General features: G+C 39.1%; 4 protein-coding genes and 1 non-coding gene across 5 annotated transcripts; 2 read left to right on the forward strand and 3 right to left on the reverse strand.

Annotated features, from left to right (window-relative positions):
• Nucleotides 1-185: 185 nt before the first annotated feature.
• On the reverse strand, nucleotides 186-259 carry TRNAV-AAC. Its single transcript has one exon. It is a non-coding gene; the product is annotated as a tRNA-Val (tRNA).
• Nucleotides 260-311: 52 nt separating this feature from the next.
• On the forward strand, nucleotides 312-2805 carry LOC112197686. The gene is made up of 4 exons (XM_024338452.2): nucleotides 312-911; nucleotides 985-1195; nucleotides 1595-2410; nucleotides 2504-2805. The coding sequence occupies exons 1-4, from the start codon at nucleotides 377-379 to the stop codon at nucleotides 2589-2591; spliced, it is 1650 nt and encodes a 549-aa protein (XP_024194220.1). The 5' UTR covers nucleotides 312-376; the 3' UTR covers nucleotides 2592-2805.
• Nucleotides 2806-2912: 107 nt separating this feature from the next.
• LOC112197687 lies at nucleotides 2913-7751 on the forward strand. The gene is made up of 10 exons (XM_024338453.2): nucleotides 2913-3374; nucleotides 3480-3638; nucleotides 3980-4063; nucleotides 4234-4326; nucleotides 4403-4546; nucleotides 4873-4980; nucleotides 5074-5122; nucleotides 5950-6156; nucleotides 6262-6429; nucleotides 7302-7751. The coding sequence occupies exons 1-10, from the start codon at nucleotides 3060-3062 to the stop codon at nucleotides 7523-7525; spliced, it is 1551 nt and encodes a 516-aa protein (XP_024194221.1). The 5' UTR covers nucleotides 2913-3059; the 3' UTR covers nucleotides 7526-7751.
• A 539-nt stretch (nucleotides 7752-8290) lies between these two features.
• LOC112200208 (protein PLASTID REDOX INSENSITIVE 2, chloroplastic) lies at nucleotides 8291-9744 on the reverse strand. The gene is made up of 3 exons (XM_024341229.2): nucleotides 9493-9744; nucleotides 9316-9411; nucleotides 8291-8724 (listed from the first exon to the last, which is right to left on the reverse strand). The coding sequence occupies exons 1-3, from the start codon at nucleotides 9718-9720 to the stop codon at nucleotides 8533-8535; spliced, it is 516 nt and encodes a 171-aa protein (XP_024196997.1). The 5' UTR covers nucleotides 9721-9744; the 3' UTR covers nucleotides 8291-8532.
• Nucleotides 9745-9954: 210 nt separating this feature from the next.
• LOC112199835 (DNA polymerase lambda) lies at nucleotides 9955-15440 on the reverse strand. Its single transcript, XM_024340799.2, has 13 exons — nucleotides 13960-15440; nucleotides 13736-13873; nucleotides 13316-13625; nucleotides 13088-13218; nucleotides 12599-12661; nucleotides 12147-12326; nucleotides 11973-12026; nucleotides 11586-11674; nucleotides 11251-11341; nucleotides 10853-10933; nucleotides 10502-10569; nucleotides 10344-10428; nucleotides 9955-10254 (listed from the first exon to the last, which is right to left on the reverse strand). Exons 1-13 carry the CDS (start codon nucleotides 14068-14070, stop codon nucleotides 10156-10158), a joined length of 1500 nt encoding a protein of 499 aa, XP_024196567.1. The 5' UTR covers nucleotides 14071-15440; the 3' UTR covers nucleotides 9955-10155.
• Nucleotides 15441-18041: the final 2601 nt, after the last annotated feature.

The following is an 18041-nucleotide window of genomic DNA, read 5'->3' on the forward strand; positions in this document are numbered from 1 at the left end:
AGTATTAATTAGGATCCTCCATCAACCAAAATGGTTCCAAATCAACAAAATCGGAAACATCACCTTGGTGCAAGCCCAAGGGACCGAAGGCCATTGACACAACTATTGCTTCAACTGTCAGTGTGGTTGGGGTCCAAAAGGGTGACCAAGCCCATACTAAAAAGCAAGAGCAATGGAAAAAGAAATGGCTTCGCCCGGGTTCGAACCGGAGACCTTCAGTGTGTTAGACTGACGTGATAACCAACTACACCACGAAACCAAGCTGTCATAGTATCCTCAGTCTTTCTATTAGTATCTACAGCCCTACATGGATAATATATTCTCACTCCCAGTCTCTGACCAAAACCCAGTAGCACTGAAAGACTGAGCGGCGAAGATGATAAGCACCGCAAGGCTTCCACCTTCCTCCTCCTCTCTCTTCACCACTCCTTCTCTCTCCTTCTCCTTCAAAACCCAATTACGTTTCGCTTCCACTTCTTCACTGCCCACGGCCATTTTCAAACACAACCGCTTCCTCTCCTCCGTTCACCTCACGCGCCTCCGCTTCCCCGCCGTCCACGCCCAGAAGAGCCGCAAGTTCGGACTGCAGTCCGTGCGGAAGAAGCGGAAAGGCGGCAACAAGCTCTTGGCAATGGACGACGACTCCGATGAAGAGGACGACGATGACGGTGACGTGGACGGCGGAGATGAGGAGCTGGAATTGGACGGTGAGGATGACGAAGGCGAAGGTCTGTTGGTGCCGTTTGGGGAGATGAAGAAGTGGCTGGAGAAGAAGCCGCGTGGGTTCGGCGAAGGCAGAGTCTACGACACTCCGATTGAGGACCAACTGCTCGAAGAAATACAGGTTGAGACTTCCACTAAGCTCCAAAACGACGCCGTAAAGGCCAATCTTAAACCTAAGAAGAACACAGGTGTGTGTTTCGAAACTCGAATTCGGCCTTACATGTATAATTTTCTGGTTTAATTTACTGAATTTTGCTGCAGCTGATGAGGTGGTTGTTCCGGCTGGGTTTCGGGTGAGGGTGACGAACCTGCCGAAGAAGAAGAATGTGCACCGGGATTTGACTGCGGCGTTTAAGCTGGTTCCGGGTTTGCTGAGCATAAACCCAGCTGTGACTGGAAACAAGAAGACCAAGGACCCCATTTGCAAGGGTTTTGCTTTTGTGCATTTCAAGACTGAGAAGGATGCAGCTAGGTATGTTTAGGGTTTATGCTGAGCTGTGTAATGGGATTTAGCTATATGCTTGTTGCGGTTATAATGCTGATAAAATTGGGGTACATTTTGAATTCTTGATAGAAAATAAAAGGTGAATGCACATGATAAGAAGGCCATGAGGGGGAGCTTCAATGTATATTACCTGATAACAATTGATAATGAAAAGATTCGGATAGGTAGGGTTTAGGGTTTAGACCGAAGAGAACTACTGGCAAATTGAACGTGGACAGGTGTGGTATGAAATGCAGATAATAGGACAGGTATTCTAGTGTATCATTCTATTCAGTAGTTGACATTGCATCTCATTGATAGTAGGGGGTGAAAACTTTCTTACTTTGCTATATTCTAGCGTCTGAAATGACATTCCTCTCTTGGCAGGTTTGTGGAAACATTTTCTTCGCAGAGTATTACATTTGGGAAAGTTCAGAAGCAGATAAAATGTGAGGTGGTAACTTCACCGGATTCTGATGTGGAACAATCAAAATCTGCTCCTCGAATAGCTGCTCCGCGACTAAATGCTCTTAAACCCGTAACAGTTAACTATACTGTCCGTGGTCCTAAACCAGCAACAGATCCTGCTACTAAAACCTCAACCAATAAGTCTACTGATTCCCAACTGACTGTTTCTGCATCTGGAGACCAGAAAGTGGATTCTGAATTGGATAATTCTTCCCTGGACACATTGGAGGAGACTGTATCTGATGAATATGATGGCTCTGATGTTGAAATCCTTGAGCCAGAACTGGAAGATTTCATGGAGAATCTTAAAAATTCAGGGGACTCTCTTGATGCTCAACTGACAGCTGCATTTGGAAACCAGAAGATGGATTCTGACTTGGATGATGTTACGCTGGACACATTGGATGAGACTACATCTGATGATGAATATGATGGCCCTGATGTTGAGATCCTTGGACCAGAACCGGAAGATTTCAAGGAGAATCTGCAAACCTCCACTGTGTCAGACCTAAATGGTGGAGACAGCAGTATCATAGAATTAACGACAGAATCTGAGTCTTCTGCAGATTCGTCTTCCTCAAAGCAGTTAATTGCTAAGAGTAAAGAAGAGAAGGTTCCTCGCAAAAAGCAAGCTGTGAAAGGGAAAGAAGAAGGGACTCCTAAGAAGAAGAAGTTAACCGTGAAAGAAAAAGCACCAAAAGTTCCAAAGTTGGTCGTCTCCGGGTCTTCCAAGAGGTAATTTCAGTAATTTGTTGCATTTTGCTGAAGTTCCATAGTTTGTTTGTTAATGACCGTATGACAAACTTCTTGTTGTGTATCATATTGCAGGTTAAAGGTCAAGGAGAAGGCTGTGCTTAGTGATGTGTTCTCAAAATATGGGTTAAACCCAGCTTTGGCTTCAAATGAAGATAGTTAGGCGGTAACAGTCGAGGCCATTGTAATCTTTTTGTGTTCTCAAAATATGGGTTAGATCCTGCTTTTGGCTTCAAAGGAAGATAGTTAGGCTTCAAAGGAAGGTAGTTAGGCAGTAACGAGGCCACTGTAAATCTTTTTGTGAACAGGAAACAATATGGAGAGTAACTGTGAAACGTGACGAGCAAAATGCATGAATGAAAATCGCTATTCTTCCACTCTTTTAGTCCATTTTCTAGTTCATTAGAATAACTTGCCCTTTGCGTATATTTCTGTTCCGTTCTGTTTTTAGGTCTCACAATATAACACGTTAGATTGGTTGTCGTTCGGATGGACCAGTTAAGGCTGGACCACTACTGGGCCGTGGCCCAAATTGTATTCATTCTTGTTTAACCCGCCCACGACCCGACCATAAACCCAATCTCTTCTCTGGTTCTGGTTCCTCTGTTACCGATACCTGGAGACTGGAGTGATGAACTTCTCGTCACACGTTTCGTACACGACGGGTCGTACTTTCGCCACCACCTCTTCTCCTTCTTCTTCGTGGAGAACAAAACCGAACCTTTCCGCTGGAATTAAGTCAAATAAAGTTGACTTTGCGCTGACCAGAGTCCATGTTCAGCTTCGAAGTAATGGCAGCAGCAGCCGCCGCCGCAAAACGACGTCGTGTTGTGCTCGGACGAACGCAATGGAAGTGGAAAAAGAAGCGTTCTATTTAGTCCGGAAAGGAGATATTGTTGGCGTGTATAGGAATTTCGGTGACTGTGAGGCCCAGATTGGTTCTTCGGTGAGTGTCTGCATTTTTTTTTCTTCTTACTGTTTTCGAGTAAATGCGTTAATGTGAGTGCAATTAATTTATTTTTGGTTAATTTGATTTTGGAGTGTGATATAGATATGTGATCCTCCTGTTAGTGTGTACAAAGGTTACTCCTTGCCTAAGGACACTGAAGAACATCTCGTGTCTTTTGGACTTACCAATGCAATTTACACTATCAGAGCTGAAGATTTGAAGCAGGACCATTTCGGCAAGCTTATGCTCTGCCCTTTTCATGTAAGACACTATACTTACTATATTATGTGTGAATTTGGATATGAATTGGCTTTACGGAGGGTTTAATGTAGTCTGCTGAAGTGGGAATTTTGCTTGTATATATTGATTATTCGCACGAGAGGTAGTTATGTTTTTTTAGGTTGGAGAATGCAATGTTATTTGGGAAGTTGAAAGGTTCTGCTCCTTGTTGAGTGTTCAGATCACGTTGGGTTTAATTGTCAAGAAGTATGAAATAGTTTGCGGATTTTTAATAGACTAGAGTCATTCTCCAAGCTTCTCATGCTAGCTGCATTGAGTTTATACTAGTTTGGGAATATGATTTGTTTTCTTTCTCATTTTAGGAGCCAGCAGCTTCAGAATGTGAAGAGTCTGTCACGGATACATCTGTAAACGGTTCCGATGAAGTGCCTGGATCAGAATATGTGGTGAGTTTAGAATCATTGCTATCTCTAAAGCTAAGGACATTTTTGATGTTAATGTTACTGTATTTTGGTAGTTCTGTAGGTTATTGTCATAATGCTTTGCAACTGTGTTGTATATAGCAAACTGAAACAGAAATGGAAGAATGATTTATGTGGCCATGTTATATGCGTAGGGCTTCTGTACCCTCGAGTTTGATGGTGCATCAAAGGGAAATCCTGGACTAGCTGGTGCTGGAGCTGTGCTGCGAGCTGATGATGGAAGTTTGGTATGCATTTTACTTTTGGGGGTTTCTAGAGTTTAAAAAGTTGAAAGAAAACTCTCTTACCAGGTGTTTTCTGTAGATCTGTAAAGTTCATGAAGGACTGGGTATCAAGACCAATAATGTTGCTGAGTACCGAGCTCTGATTTTAGGGTTAAGATGTGCTCTCAAGAAAGGTTTTACCAAGATTCGAGTCCAGGGTGATTCCAAACTTGTTTGTATGCAGGTTAGTTAATATTTATTTTTCTAAGGTTGGTTTATGTTAATTTTAGTTTGTCTTGAGTTCTTGCTTTTCTAGTACTTTTGCTGCTTTAAAATGGTTTTTTTAATTTTATCAAATCCCAGGTCTTCTGCTGCACTTTCTGTCTTTAATGTACCATTCATCGCACCATCTTTAAGTTCTCCTGGATTGATTTTGCACAAGATAAATATGCTCTGATTTTGGGTCTTTTAGCTTCGAGTAACACTGTCTAGATGCTTCGTCAGTTTGAAATTTGCCATTCCCATTTGTTGTTCATTGTATAACTGTTGATGTTGATGTTACTGGAACAGGTTCAAGGTTTATGGAAGGTCAAAAACCAGAATCTGTCTGATTTGTGTGAAGAGGTGAAGGAACTAAAAGAAAAATTTGTCTCCTTTGAGATCAGTCATGTTCTGAGGGTGCGCAAAGTTGAATTTGTTTTCTCTTCTATGATATTTCCTTCCATTGGAATTCCCTATAGCATTCTAACATTTCTGTATTTATCTCCAAAGGACAAAAATTCAGAGGCAGATGCTCAAGCAAACTTGGCAGTTCGTCTTAGTGGTGAGCCTTTCAAATGAGTTTGCATTGCTACAGATTCTGGATTCTTCATGTGCTTATTAAGCTAATTCATCAATGTCCATGGGACTTGTTTGCTATGCAGACGGTGAAGTCCACGAAGTAATTTAAATGCCTAGTCTACTGCTGGTTATGTTTCGGTTAGTCCCAAACTAAAAACTAGCACGACAATCACAAACTTCTTCGACTCTTTGGCCTAAAGTAGGATGCTTCCGCAGGTGGCACGGGGATTAGACCCCGATCAATACACAAGCTTTGCGCTTCCAGCCGAGTGTGACAAACAAGCAGTGCAACTTGTCAGTCTGCTATAATGCAGTGCATGGGAATGATTTCAGATCCTGCAACTTAGTGGAGATGCGGCGGCACTAGGGTCAAATAACTGGTTATACAGACGGAGATTCAGTTCGACAGACATGCAAATACAGTATACAGAAGAATTTGCCTCGGTTGAAATTGAATGATAATACACTACTACACAGGTTGTAAGAAGTTGAGAAGAAATAGTGTGTAAAATAGTACTGAAAGCCATATAGCATATACAATGTGAAATCATTTTTCTTTAAAAAAAAAAAATACAAAAACACCAAAAATTATAGGGAAGACTTGGAAACCACGAAAGGCATGGTTAAAATTGGTCCCAGTTCATTTCCTCTCTGGAATATAAAACCCTTTGAGGAAAATTCTAAACCCCTGGAAAACTCCAGCCCAAAATGACCTGAGCAAAAATCCGGCGAAACCCAAAATGATGGTGGCAAGGCTAATGAGATTGCTCCCCAAAAGAGCTTCAATTCGTTCTTCGTCTTCATCAGTAAAGCGTCTATTTTCTTCAAGGCCGTCTTCCTCCGACGTCGTTTCGAGCACGGCTGCTGACCTTGCCGGCGTCGGCGATGATGATGATGAAGATGGGCCCGTCTACTCTAACCCAGCTTCTTCTGCATCGGAGGCCGTTTTGCTACCCACTCTGCTTCAGCCACGTGTGGTGGTCTTCGATGGGGTCTGCCATCTCTGCCATGGAGGTTAGGCTTCAAAGTTTCCGGTTTTGGTTTCTGGGTGTTGGTTTTGGTGTAATTGCTAATGTGGGTTTAGGGTTTTAGGTCTAAAGTTGTTTGCTTTCTGAGCAGGGGTGAAGTGGGTGATTAAGGCAGACAAGCACAGGAAGATCAAATTCTGCTGCCTACAGTCTGAGACAGCTGAGCCTTATCTGAGATTGTGTGGGCTTGATCGAGAGGATGTTCTTCGTCGATTTTTGTTTGTTGAAGGCCCTGGGCTATATCACCAAGGCTCCACTGGTTAGAATCTGTCACCATTGTTTGATCATGTAACTGCTGTGATTTGGGTGTTACTGCTACTTGGCATTATTGATTTTGGTTCTGGGTTGGTCTCTACTTTGCATTGCTAGGTCATTTAGTGAAGTGATAAAACTAAAATGGGTTTTTGAAAATGCTGGTCTTGGCATCTTTTGATATATTCTGCTTTTGTTCTTTGCAAATCAAATATATTCATTAGGGAAGATTGAAACCATTTTGCTTTGGAAATTAAAGTAGTATCTTTCAGGTGGGAAGCAAAGAATGTTTGGGTTTATTTGTTTGGTGTGGAAAATGTATAGATTTTGAATTAGAGTGATCTGGCTCTGTGTTACACTGCATAGGCTTAGATATCCTGCTCTTCTGTTTTTCCATATGTTTGGTATGTTTTCTGTTTTTAGGATGAGTAACATGTTATCTAGTCTTATTGGGGACCTTGCTATATCACATCTTCTGCAAGTGGGAAAACTTGAATTAAATGTCTCTAGGTAGACTTTGATCGTAAGAAGTGAGAATGCAAAGGTAAACTTCTAACATCCGGATCGTTTCTGAAGGTTAATATTTTCCTTAGGATGGATGTCTTTAAGATTCTAGGGATTTCTAGCACAAATTTAAAGTGGAATTCATTAGGTGTTGATTGAGAAGCATTCTCTGCTGTAATCTATCAATTGTTCAAGCTTTAGACATCTTTTTGTATGACAAAGCAATCGAGATCTGTGCAGACTTCTAAGCATACAAATGCACGAATGTAAACTGTGTCAATATCCAGTGCTTTTCACTGTAGCCTTCCTGTCAATATTTTTCTCTTTTAAGCTTTTGTAATGGAGTCTGATATTTATGCTTTTATGATTCTGCAGCTGCGCTGAAAGTATTGTCATACTTGCCTCTCCCTTACTCTGCTTTAAGCACACTCATGGTAGTCCCAACTCCTTTGAGAGAAATTGTCTATGATTATGTTGCCAAACGACGCTATGACTGGTTTGGCAAGTCTGAAGATTGCTTGGTTTTGAAAGAGAAAGAGTTGCTCGAGCGTTTCATTGATAGGGAAGAGTTGATGGCTCGAGGTCGATCAGATTTCTAAATTAGCTGCAATCAAGCAGTTTTGCTTATGAATTGATGTAAGGAAATGAAAGTACAACATCACTAACGTAGTTTGATTTAAGGGCTCAATCCAGTCACCTAGATCAACGAGCTTGATATAACAAGCACAATATGATCCAATAGTTTTACCATATATGGCAGCTTTGGACTGCATATTCTTGGGTCTGTACAGATTGCTGATATTTAAGGGGTCATCAAAATTCTAATGCAGCAGCTCCTTAATTTGTTTTTCTTTGTACTTCACTGATGAATCCGTGCTCATTCTCAAATTTACATCTTTCCAACCCAATTTCAGTGATTGACAACTAAAACTACATCGTTTCTTCAGATGAAGAGTATGCTGAACTCAAATCTTTTTCTGCTATAGTTTATAGCCTTGTAGGGCTCAACAGCCACTAGCCCTACGAGAATAGGTGTATGCTGCAATATTGCAAAGAGCACTTGCAAATTGCCCTATCGGAACAAAGGGCTCATCAAACCTTCTTTGACGAATGGGATAACTGAATAGTTCCTCATCATCAGAAATATGAGTTTCCTCAAAGAAGGTTTGTTATATATAACTTTGTTATTATCATCTTTACTCGGAAATATTATTCTCTACTCTGGTGAATGCAATTGGTTAAGCAGGTAATGAAGTCTAGGACTTGTCTCGCTATGAGAGGCTTCTTTTCTTACTTTTTGTCCCCCCGGCATCAGTATCATAAACAAGCAGATCGCTTAGACCTCGAAAACAAGAAGCAGAAGATGTTATGCATAAGGTCTAAACTCTAAATAACAGCTTTCGATTAATGCTTGAACCAATAGATGCCTAACAATAGATACTCTCATGATCTTACAACAGACAACATATCTTCACCATAATATTACAACAAAAGCAATAAAATAAAATAAAACTCTCCTCTCCATCAGTTTGACAAGCATAACAGACATCAAAACCGCTTGATCAACTCTATAACCTACGCATAAACTAGCAAACCGGGTTTTGTGTCAGTTGTCATCACCGGTCCATTCCTTCCAGTCCTTATCAACATGTCTCTGTGCCCATTTGATGGCAGCACGCGCAGCTTGCGGTCCTCCAGGTAATCCCTGCTCGTTTAGAGTATCAGCCATATCAATGAAGGGAACTACCAAAAGCGTCCCAGGACCACCATACTCGGTGTGCAAGAAAGTACCAAATATCTGTTGTAACAAACATGATGGGGAAAACAATTTAATGCCAACATATAGATTATAACCCAAAATGAGCATAACAAATTTGAAAGTAGAAGACCTAAATCCAAATCCCCTACACCAAAGAACTAAATATGAAGGTAGAAGCACCTAATGATAGTATTTCAGTGCATAATCACTTCTGAAGATCTATTCCGTAAAGGGACATAAGAAATTCATTGCTCTCCATAGTTTTAACAATGAGAGACTTTAAGCTACTCCGAACGCCAACTAAAACCGACTAAATTGTGTTTGTATGACCACTGAGAACCTTATTTGTGTGAAAGAATTAAGAAAACCCAATAGATATATAATGCCACCAAAGCTATTTCAATGCTCAAGAGCTTTTGTTTTAAGTATCTGCACAATGTAAATCATGTGCTGTACACAATCTATTGACCTAAACAGATAAAAGATTACAGATTTTAAGTGGAAAATTCAAATAGTCCCAACCCATTTCCTCACTCTCACTCACCACTTGGCTAATCTCAACTGCTTAAAATTGAACTAGTACTTGGTAGAGAATGCAGCATACAGTTAATTACAAGGGAATAAAACTACCTCAGTGCAGATCCCTACGACCTCATCGACAGAGTCGTCATACACCTCTTTCTTGGATAGCTTATTCAGGAGATGGGTCCTGAACTTTTCAGTCTCCTGAACCCAAAAACCAGCAATTCAATAAAGATTGATTCTTTTTGAAAAACCAAAACTGGGTGTGTTAGAAAAGAGACTTACAGCATCAGCAAAATCTGGAATTGGGTCCGGAAATCTGTACTCGGCTGCTGCTCTGCATATCTGTCTCTTTGAAGAAAGGTAGATAATACTAAATCTATGTGACAAGCCTGATGAAACCTTAACAGTTGGGAATGAAGGGTAAGAAGAAGGAGAAGCATAGAAGGGAGAGGATTGGTGAAGCTTTGGAGGAGTTGCTGATACAAGGGGAGTTACACCAGTCCAACTCATCTCTGTTCTCTTATCTAAAACCTCCTTTGGGGTTTTGGGATTTTATACCAGCTGATAACCTCAGAGTGTGTTGATATTACAATTTCACCCCTCAAGTCTTTTTCTTTTGGCTCATTTCCATTTGTATTTAGACTACAATCACTCTATATATATATATTACATCATTCATCTAGATTTGGACTTTTTTTGGAAGTGTTGGTTATTTCTTTAGTTAACAGAAGTAAAAATGTTCTCAAACAAAATGGATATAATCTGAGAACAAGAGTAAACTAGAGTATTATACATTGTTACATCCAAAATAATCAGGGAAGACACAGAGTTACATAATTTACAAGCTTCCAATGTCAGTTTGACTCTCTGGTTCACTAACGAGACTGAGTTTGTTAGGCTCGTATCTACAGTCTACACCTTGCTAATATAAGCCATTCACCCATCTCACAGATTTCTCTCTTGTGGTTCAAGCCAAGGAAACCCGAGAAACTCAAAGACCTCCTTTTCTGTGTCAAATTTCAAGCTTGCGCTACCTCTCATGCCCTGCAACAGAATGAGCAACAGAAGCTAACGGTAAATTGGAACAGAGAGATAGTGAAGGGAAAAGGTACCAAAACAAAACAAGTCATTACCCGTTGACCGAGAGAGCCCCGTGTAGCTGGAAATAGCCCATCATCATCAAGTAGGAATCCTTTAGATTCGGCTAGAACTCTCAACCTGCATTTAGATAGTCAGAAACTTGCAGGTAGTAAATTTAACATGATGATTTTAGTCAAGAGAGCAAGCAAACCTCCTATTCAATACATCATTGCCTGTCCAATGTATTAGCGCAAATGCATATATTTCCCGTGGGTAGACCTAACAAAACATAGACATTAAAGCATATCAGGAAACCAATTACATATATATGCACTACATATATGTACTGTATGTGATTCTCCCTACAACAATAACATAAAGTAGGCCATGAAACCGACCCAAAAGGTAATGAAAATCCATAATGCCTTTGGATAAAGGGGATATATACCACACAGCAGCACAATAGTACAAATATGTGAATGCTGTTATGAAACAAAAATTTGAAACAATCCTTCTGCTAACTTTATTCTGATAGTTAAAGATGATAGATATCAAGAAAAACCTTGATATCTATGCGGTGGCGCAGCTCTCGTCCAGGATATGTGCAAAGCCCAAAATATGTGTCGACACCAGAATCAGTACCCTGTTCATGTTATTATATGAAGATGTTAATGTGTTTAATACCATAGCATGAATAACAAAGAACATATTCAGAGAGTAAAATGATGTCATTGACTATACATCTGGAAATCAGATACTCCGATGTTAAAACAACTTTATATGATTACTTTCAGCATCCAATCCTACTTGACACAAACCAAATGCTTCCTAATATTATTTCCCCTCAAGCATTAGGTGCAAACCTGAACTCCATTCATGACACCCCACATATAACACTGACACATGCAAACTGCAAAATTCATGAAAATAAATGCTAAAACAAACAGAACATCATATTACCTCCTCACTGTGTGTACTGAAAACCAGATCCTCCCTTAGAAACTTCATATCCTTTAAATGCTTTACGTATTTTGGTAAAAAGCCTCTATGACTGCGAACAAAATACCAAAGTGAGTCGGCCTTTCAAAACTAAAACCATGAAGTGGTCACTGGTGAATAGAAAGAAGACAACTATAGTAGTGTCAAAAAGTAAGATCTGATACAATGATGAAAGAAAAACATGGACAACAAAAACAATTGCAAGCTATCAACTAAAAATCATTAATAGCTCCATTTATTTGGCCTGTACTTCTTACTGCAAAGAAAAGAAGGCCGAGAAAAGGTAGCTTTCATACCTTTTTCCATCAGGATGTGTAATTATAATGTCCAGATCCCCACAAGAAGCTTTCCCGCGTCTATATGATCCTCCACATACAATGTCCACCTGTAGGCATATCTCATATAAGAATACAAAGCAGCATACTGGAATAAAGTTAATGCTGTAATTTTTCATGACAAATGCTTTTGGAGGATGAATCAATGAATTTGACATTTATCCACATTCTTTCCTATAGCGGTCGTATCTTTTTTTTCTTTTTCTTTTTTGAACAACATAGGACTCGGATCTAAATAAGGAACTAGAGGATTAAGTTCATTTTGGCTCATTTTACTAGTTAATTTCATTACCCCTAATATTCTGCTTTACATCATATATCAGTTATGTCAAGTATTATCATGCTCACCCCAGGCAAAACATCTTCTCCAGCTTTCTGTAGTAGACGTTCCATCTCCTGAGCCTATTCAATAAAAATAAAAGATAAAATAAAAAATTTAAAAAAAAAAACACACCAATTTCTGGTGGGTCAGAATGAAGCTATACTAGAACAAAGAATTAAGTTAGCATAGAAATTCATTACCTCATTGCGTGGAATTCTCTGTTTGATATCATCAAAATATTTTAACCCTAACTTCTGTGAATTTGTTAATGATTCTTCATTCTTCAGATCATCTAATGTGCGGTGTCCTTTCTCATACAATTTTTGTGCAGTAGCTGGACCAACGCCCCAAACTTCCCCAAATAAGCTGATAGTTCGTACCTACAATTAACAAAAGCAGAAATCAGAACTGTCGACCTATGAATACATGAAGCTATATATAGCTAACTCAAGGTGCACTGGCCATTCAACTATAGTGATAAAGTACTGTCTAAAATCTTCTTGCCGACTACACAAAGACAAACATCTTAAACGATTGAGTAAACTCCATCGAAGTATGAACTAAATAAAATGAAAAAATTCGGATTTCAAATCACCACAGGAATACTGAAATTACATAGAAATTATTGGTTAACTGAAAACAATTCCAACACCTTTTCATCTGTTTCAAAATGCTCCAACTTGGATAACTTCCCGGTAGTCACTATTTCCTGAATCTGCAACACCAATCAAAAGATTCTATTATCAAATAGACAAAATAAGGACCACTAAAGAGTTTCCATTAACAAAGAGAATTATGCATTTCTCAGAACAGCAAGCCCAATATGAAGATATAATCTCTACAGTAGACGAAGATATAATCTCTACAGTAGACTGATTTCTGATTACAGCTTAAAGTAACTAAGGAAGTTTCCCACTTTGACTATCCTTTGAGGATGGAAGCATGAACCATATTAAGTTTCAAAATGCCTGATTAATAGTATGAACACTATCATAAGACTCGTGGCTAGTACATTTGGTAACACTCCATATAAAACAGATTAAAACAAAGCTAATACATCCTTTGTATACATTACAACCCCATATCAGAACAGAATCTACCAAACACACAAATCAAAACTAAGGTATGCATGCTCACTTACATGGTCTTGCATTGACTTTCCAATGTTAGGTAAGCCTTTAACTTGGTCCTGACTCTGTATCTTGAACGGCAACCTCTCTATAACAGGTATAGCCTTGTAATAGCTAAAAGATCTCCGGTCATCGCCCAAGGCTTTTAATTTCAACACATGAAACAACCACTGAACATCAGAACTCATAAAACCCAAAATGCAACATATCAACAACCACAAGAACTAACTGGACCTCACCTCTATAAATATTGATAAGCTTTCCAAATATCTGAGTTATGTTGCTGTTCAAATCAGGTGGGCTGTAGGGTGAGGATGACTGCAATGGTGTGACCTGATCCTCATTTAGAGCTTTGGGGGTTTTAGGGCTTGGAGTGTGAGGTGAATTCTCAGGAGAGAGTTTAGTCTTTTTGGGATTTGGGGTTTCATTTTCAGTGGAATTGTAATCACTGGAAGACTTGTCAGCATCCAAATTCACAAGGTACAATTCTTCAGGTACCTTTTCACCTGAGCTCAAGCTATCCTGTAGCCATTGATATAGTACAACTCTCTGCCATAAAAACCCATTAAAGTTTAAAATTTTGAAGCTTACATTCACAACCCATTTCATAACTAACTCAAAGATTTCAGCTTTAAATCAAAATGATTGGTATAACTCACTCCTTTAAACAAACCCAATCGCTCACTGCCCACTTCTTGCAAGAGGGCTTCTGGGTTCATAGCCAATATGTGTGTGACATTTTTGGTTACTCGCAATTCTATAGTGGCTCCCATTTGGACCAGTTTCTGCTTCCAAATCTGAAATCTTAGGCGCCAATAGTTAGATATAATTATATGAATGAGATAAGAACACAAGTGGGTGTGAAAGGTGTTGAGTTTCAGACCTGCAATCGACGGTTCTGGACTCCATTGTGGACTAAAAAGACGACCATGCCGGCGAACATTCCGTCAGGATCGCACGGTGGACTTTGGTTTCTGGTTGCCCTTGGCGCCATTATTTTGGCTTCGGTTTTTGTTTCTGGGTGTTTTTGGTGCTTGTAAATCAAGAGTTCAAGACGAAAGCTTTTTACGGTTTTACTTTTACATGGTCCTTGGAGGACACTTATTTCAATAAACTTCTTGAGGTGTTATGGGATAGATGGCTTCCGGTTATATAAGCTAAAGTTTTTTTTTTTTTTTTTTTTAGTGAATTTGGGTGTCAATCCATTAAGAAGATTTTTATTGGAACCTCCAAATTTACTTATTTGAACTCTATGAGGTTGTCGGAGATCTCATAAGTCGCCGAAAAGGTTTATTGCCTCCCAATAGAGGGGCATAGTCTATTACCCCTCAAATAGAACTTTTGGTTGCCGAACTAAGAATTAATCTTCCTAAAATTAGACAAATAAAACTTTGATTAAAGAAAAAAACGAGGAGATTACATCAATTCAAAACGTCTATTGCCCCCCAATAGACCTCTATTGTCCTCCAATAGAACTTTTTTTTCTTCATTTTTCTTTCTTTCTGGGCCTTCTCCTCCATTTTACCCCCAAAAAAAAAAAATTGATATGGGCACCCAGGTGTCCAACATACCCAGATTTGCCAATCGATCAAACTAATATACATGCACACCTCCATTATTATGATTAAAAAAATGAGATTAATCATGGAATCGTAACTACCACCCTACCAGCGAAGAAGCAAGCAATAAACAGTGGACTCCACGTGATTTAACAAGCATTAAAAAGTTGAATATAATATATATTATATATTTATGGATAATGATCGTCCTAACTTGAGCAATCCGTCGGGGAGACGCCGTCGCTATGAGTGGGAGTGTGGGACTTGTAGTTTTGGTGCTCGCCGGCTTTCCACTGAGCCCTCTGTTTTTCAGAGGAGGGCAAACCAAAGACACCGTCGCTATGAGATTCTCTTTAACGCCGTGATTCACGATGAGAAAAAGCCATGCTTTTCGCAGGCTTCTCCGACAAGCCTCGACTTTCATTGCGGCATCTGGGTTGCCGGAGAGGAAGGACTGTTTGAATTTCTTGATGGAAATGGCCGGAGAGATTGGTGCATGACCCAAAATCATAGTCGTCGACCACCGGGAGATGCTTGCAACCCCTCCGGCCTTGGAACTTGTCGTCTTCGCCGGCTTTAACATCGCCGACCACCAAGAAATACTTTATGCAGTTCTTGGTTGTTCAGATCTAATGGAAATCTAGTTGAAGAATTGAGATTTGGATCGACATCGAAGATCGGGGGGTGAAATGAAGAGAGATTGAGGTATGAGGGAATTAACAATGGCGATGAGAGAGAAGAGAGAGAGAGAGAGAGAGTAGATCAGAGAATGGAGGTTGAGAGAGAGAGGAGAGAGAGAAAGTGAGAGACAGAGAGGGGGGCACATTTAATTAACTAATTAAGTCAAGGGCAAAATTGTCATTTTATTTTAAACTGGGTAAGTGGGAATAAAAATTTGTTGCTGGGATAAGTGAGATAATTTTTTATTCAATCTTGGTGCTTTGGGTCAAGGACCCTATGCAAAATTATCCTAAGATTAAGACCAAAGTAACCAGTAACTTGACACTACTAGGGAAAGGACCGGAATGAAACCAATAGTATTTATTCATGAAACCCTAGGATCCTAGGACATCCAACCATTCATATCAGCTAAAGTTTAAAACACACATCCAACTATTCATATCAGCTAGTCAAAAGTTTTTCCTTAGTCTTTTTATTATAAGGTCCTTATTGAAAACTGTCCCGTCAAGTTATCTAAAATATTTATCTAAAACCATGATTTTAGGATTTTTTTTTGTTGATAAAGTTATGAGATCTAGTTTCCACATTAGAGTAATTATTGTAGTTACTTGTAGTTTATAATTATTTTTGGGGGACTTAAGCTTGGGGGGGGGGGGGGGGGGGGGGGTTGAAATTCATACTCCACATTTTACAATCCACTATTCTTGTTACATTTTTTAGTATTTAACTTCACATTTTTACAATCCACACTACAAAAAGATAAAATTTAATATACTAAAAAATGAAACATAAAATGTGGATTGTAAAATAGGGAGTGTAAATTTCACTCCCTAAAGGTTAAAACTTAGAAGACCAAAGCCCAAATGCTAGCTTTGGCCCTTTACCAGGGGTCAAAATGTAATTTCCTTCATTTACATGGTGAGTTAGGTTTTAGTCTCACTTAGTCTCACTATAAGTGTAGTTTGCTAAGGTTTTCGAGTAAGAAGAATGCTAGTAACTTTTCCCTCCAACCTTCCCTTTCTACATTTCTCATTCATTGAGTGACACTTGAATTCCACTAAGACATCAAACTCATAAGTTATTGTATTAAAAAACAAATCATTTTATTTCCTTGTTTGCCCTTCTATTAAATGTCCAATAATTTTTTTTTTATTCAGATCTTGGTTTTTTAACCTTTTCTTTTCTTAGAATTTTTCTTGATGAGTTATCTTTTTTGGGTTATGCCGGTAAGAATTGTCTAAGCGCATCTTCAATGTATTCCTTGATTTCCTTTCCTTCCTTGACAACCATCTTCTTCCCTGTCTTTTCTGGGTAACTTGTAAATAGGTTATCTCATTTTAGCACGGTTGCAAGTTGCATTATCTCTTGCTAAAATCCACTAAGCTTGGCAATTCAGTGGCGTAGCTAGAGATTTCATCTAGGAGGGTCAAACTATAAACAAGTTACTACATTGAAGAAAAAAAAAAGACTAACACAATTGCTCATGTAATGAAATCTACACATAATTACCCTGGGTAACCTTGATAAATTACATGATGAATGATACTAATTTGTTTGACAATTGGATTGATTTATTGGAGAATATTAATTGTGATTCCCTTTGCATTAATAGGAATTAAAAGAGGAAAGCATTTAATAGTAAAAAAGAGAAAATAAAGAGATAAGATTATGTATTTAATTAGGTCAAAGATGAAGCCGATTAGGCGAAGAAGCATTCTTTTCATTTCTTAAGAGGGTCATTAAAGTATGAAAACATCTATCTATATGAAAAGTTCAACCAATCAACAGTTAGAATGAAAAGTTGAGAAGGGTCACCTGACCCTTCTCGCCCCATACTCCCTACGCCCATGCTTGGCATCTTCCTTTGCCTCTCTGTTTTTGGTCAGGACTGGTTCTGGTAGTTACTCTACTCAAACTTAACATTACAGGTAATAGACAATCAAACAATGAAGAGCTATGCACTTTACATATGGTCTTTTTCATTAGTTTCTTCTCACAAAAAGACCTGAACATGTTCATATGCTTACCGATTTTCGAACATATGGAAACCTGTTCAAATACCGGTGAGCATTTGGACATTTCAGGTCTTTTTGTAAGAAGGTTTTGTGGACACCTATCTGAATTTCGGAGAACGCATCAGCAATAGGGCGGCATTGGGATTTGGGTGGAAGATGCTTTGTTCCAAGACATCTAAGCACTGGTGCAGTTTCCAATCCAGGCGCTTGATTCTTCTCACAAAAAGACCTGAAAATGTCCATATGCTCACCTGTTTTTGGACGGAAACTCGTTCAGCAAGTACACTACTATATAAAGGTAGCGGTGTGAAGAGAAAAGTGGGAGGAAAAAAAAGAGCTACAAAGCAGAGAAATACAAAAGATACAGAGATGAGGGCAGAAAAAAAAACGCTAGAGCAAAAGAAGAAAAGAAATACATAAAGGAGAGAAATAGAGAAGGAAGGTCCAAGTTCCGCTACCAGAGAAAGGAAAAGAAAAGCTACAGGTATACGGCTGCATCTATGGTTATTTTTTTTCATATAAAATTTCTCAGACGAATCTCATGACAAGAAAATAAGTTTGCCATCCTGCGACGCAAGCGTCTTCAATTGGTCCGGAAGAGAATGACCATCTCGTATAGAGTTTACAAATTCTAATAGGCCGTTCACGAACGACCACAACCATTAGAGTTTTTCCAGCCTCTCCAAGACGATGTTTAACGGATGGAAGCA

Source organism: Rosa chinensis, chromosome 4 (genome assembly GCF_002994745.2).
Source record: "Rosa chinensis cultivar Old Blush chromosome 4, RchiOBHm-V2, whole genome shotgun sequence".
Lineage (NCBI taxonomy): Eukaryota > Viridiplantae > Streptophyta > Magnoliopsida > Rosales > Rosaceae > Rosa > Rosa chinensis.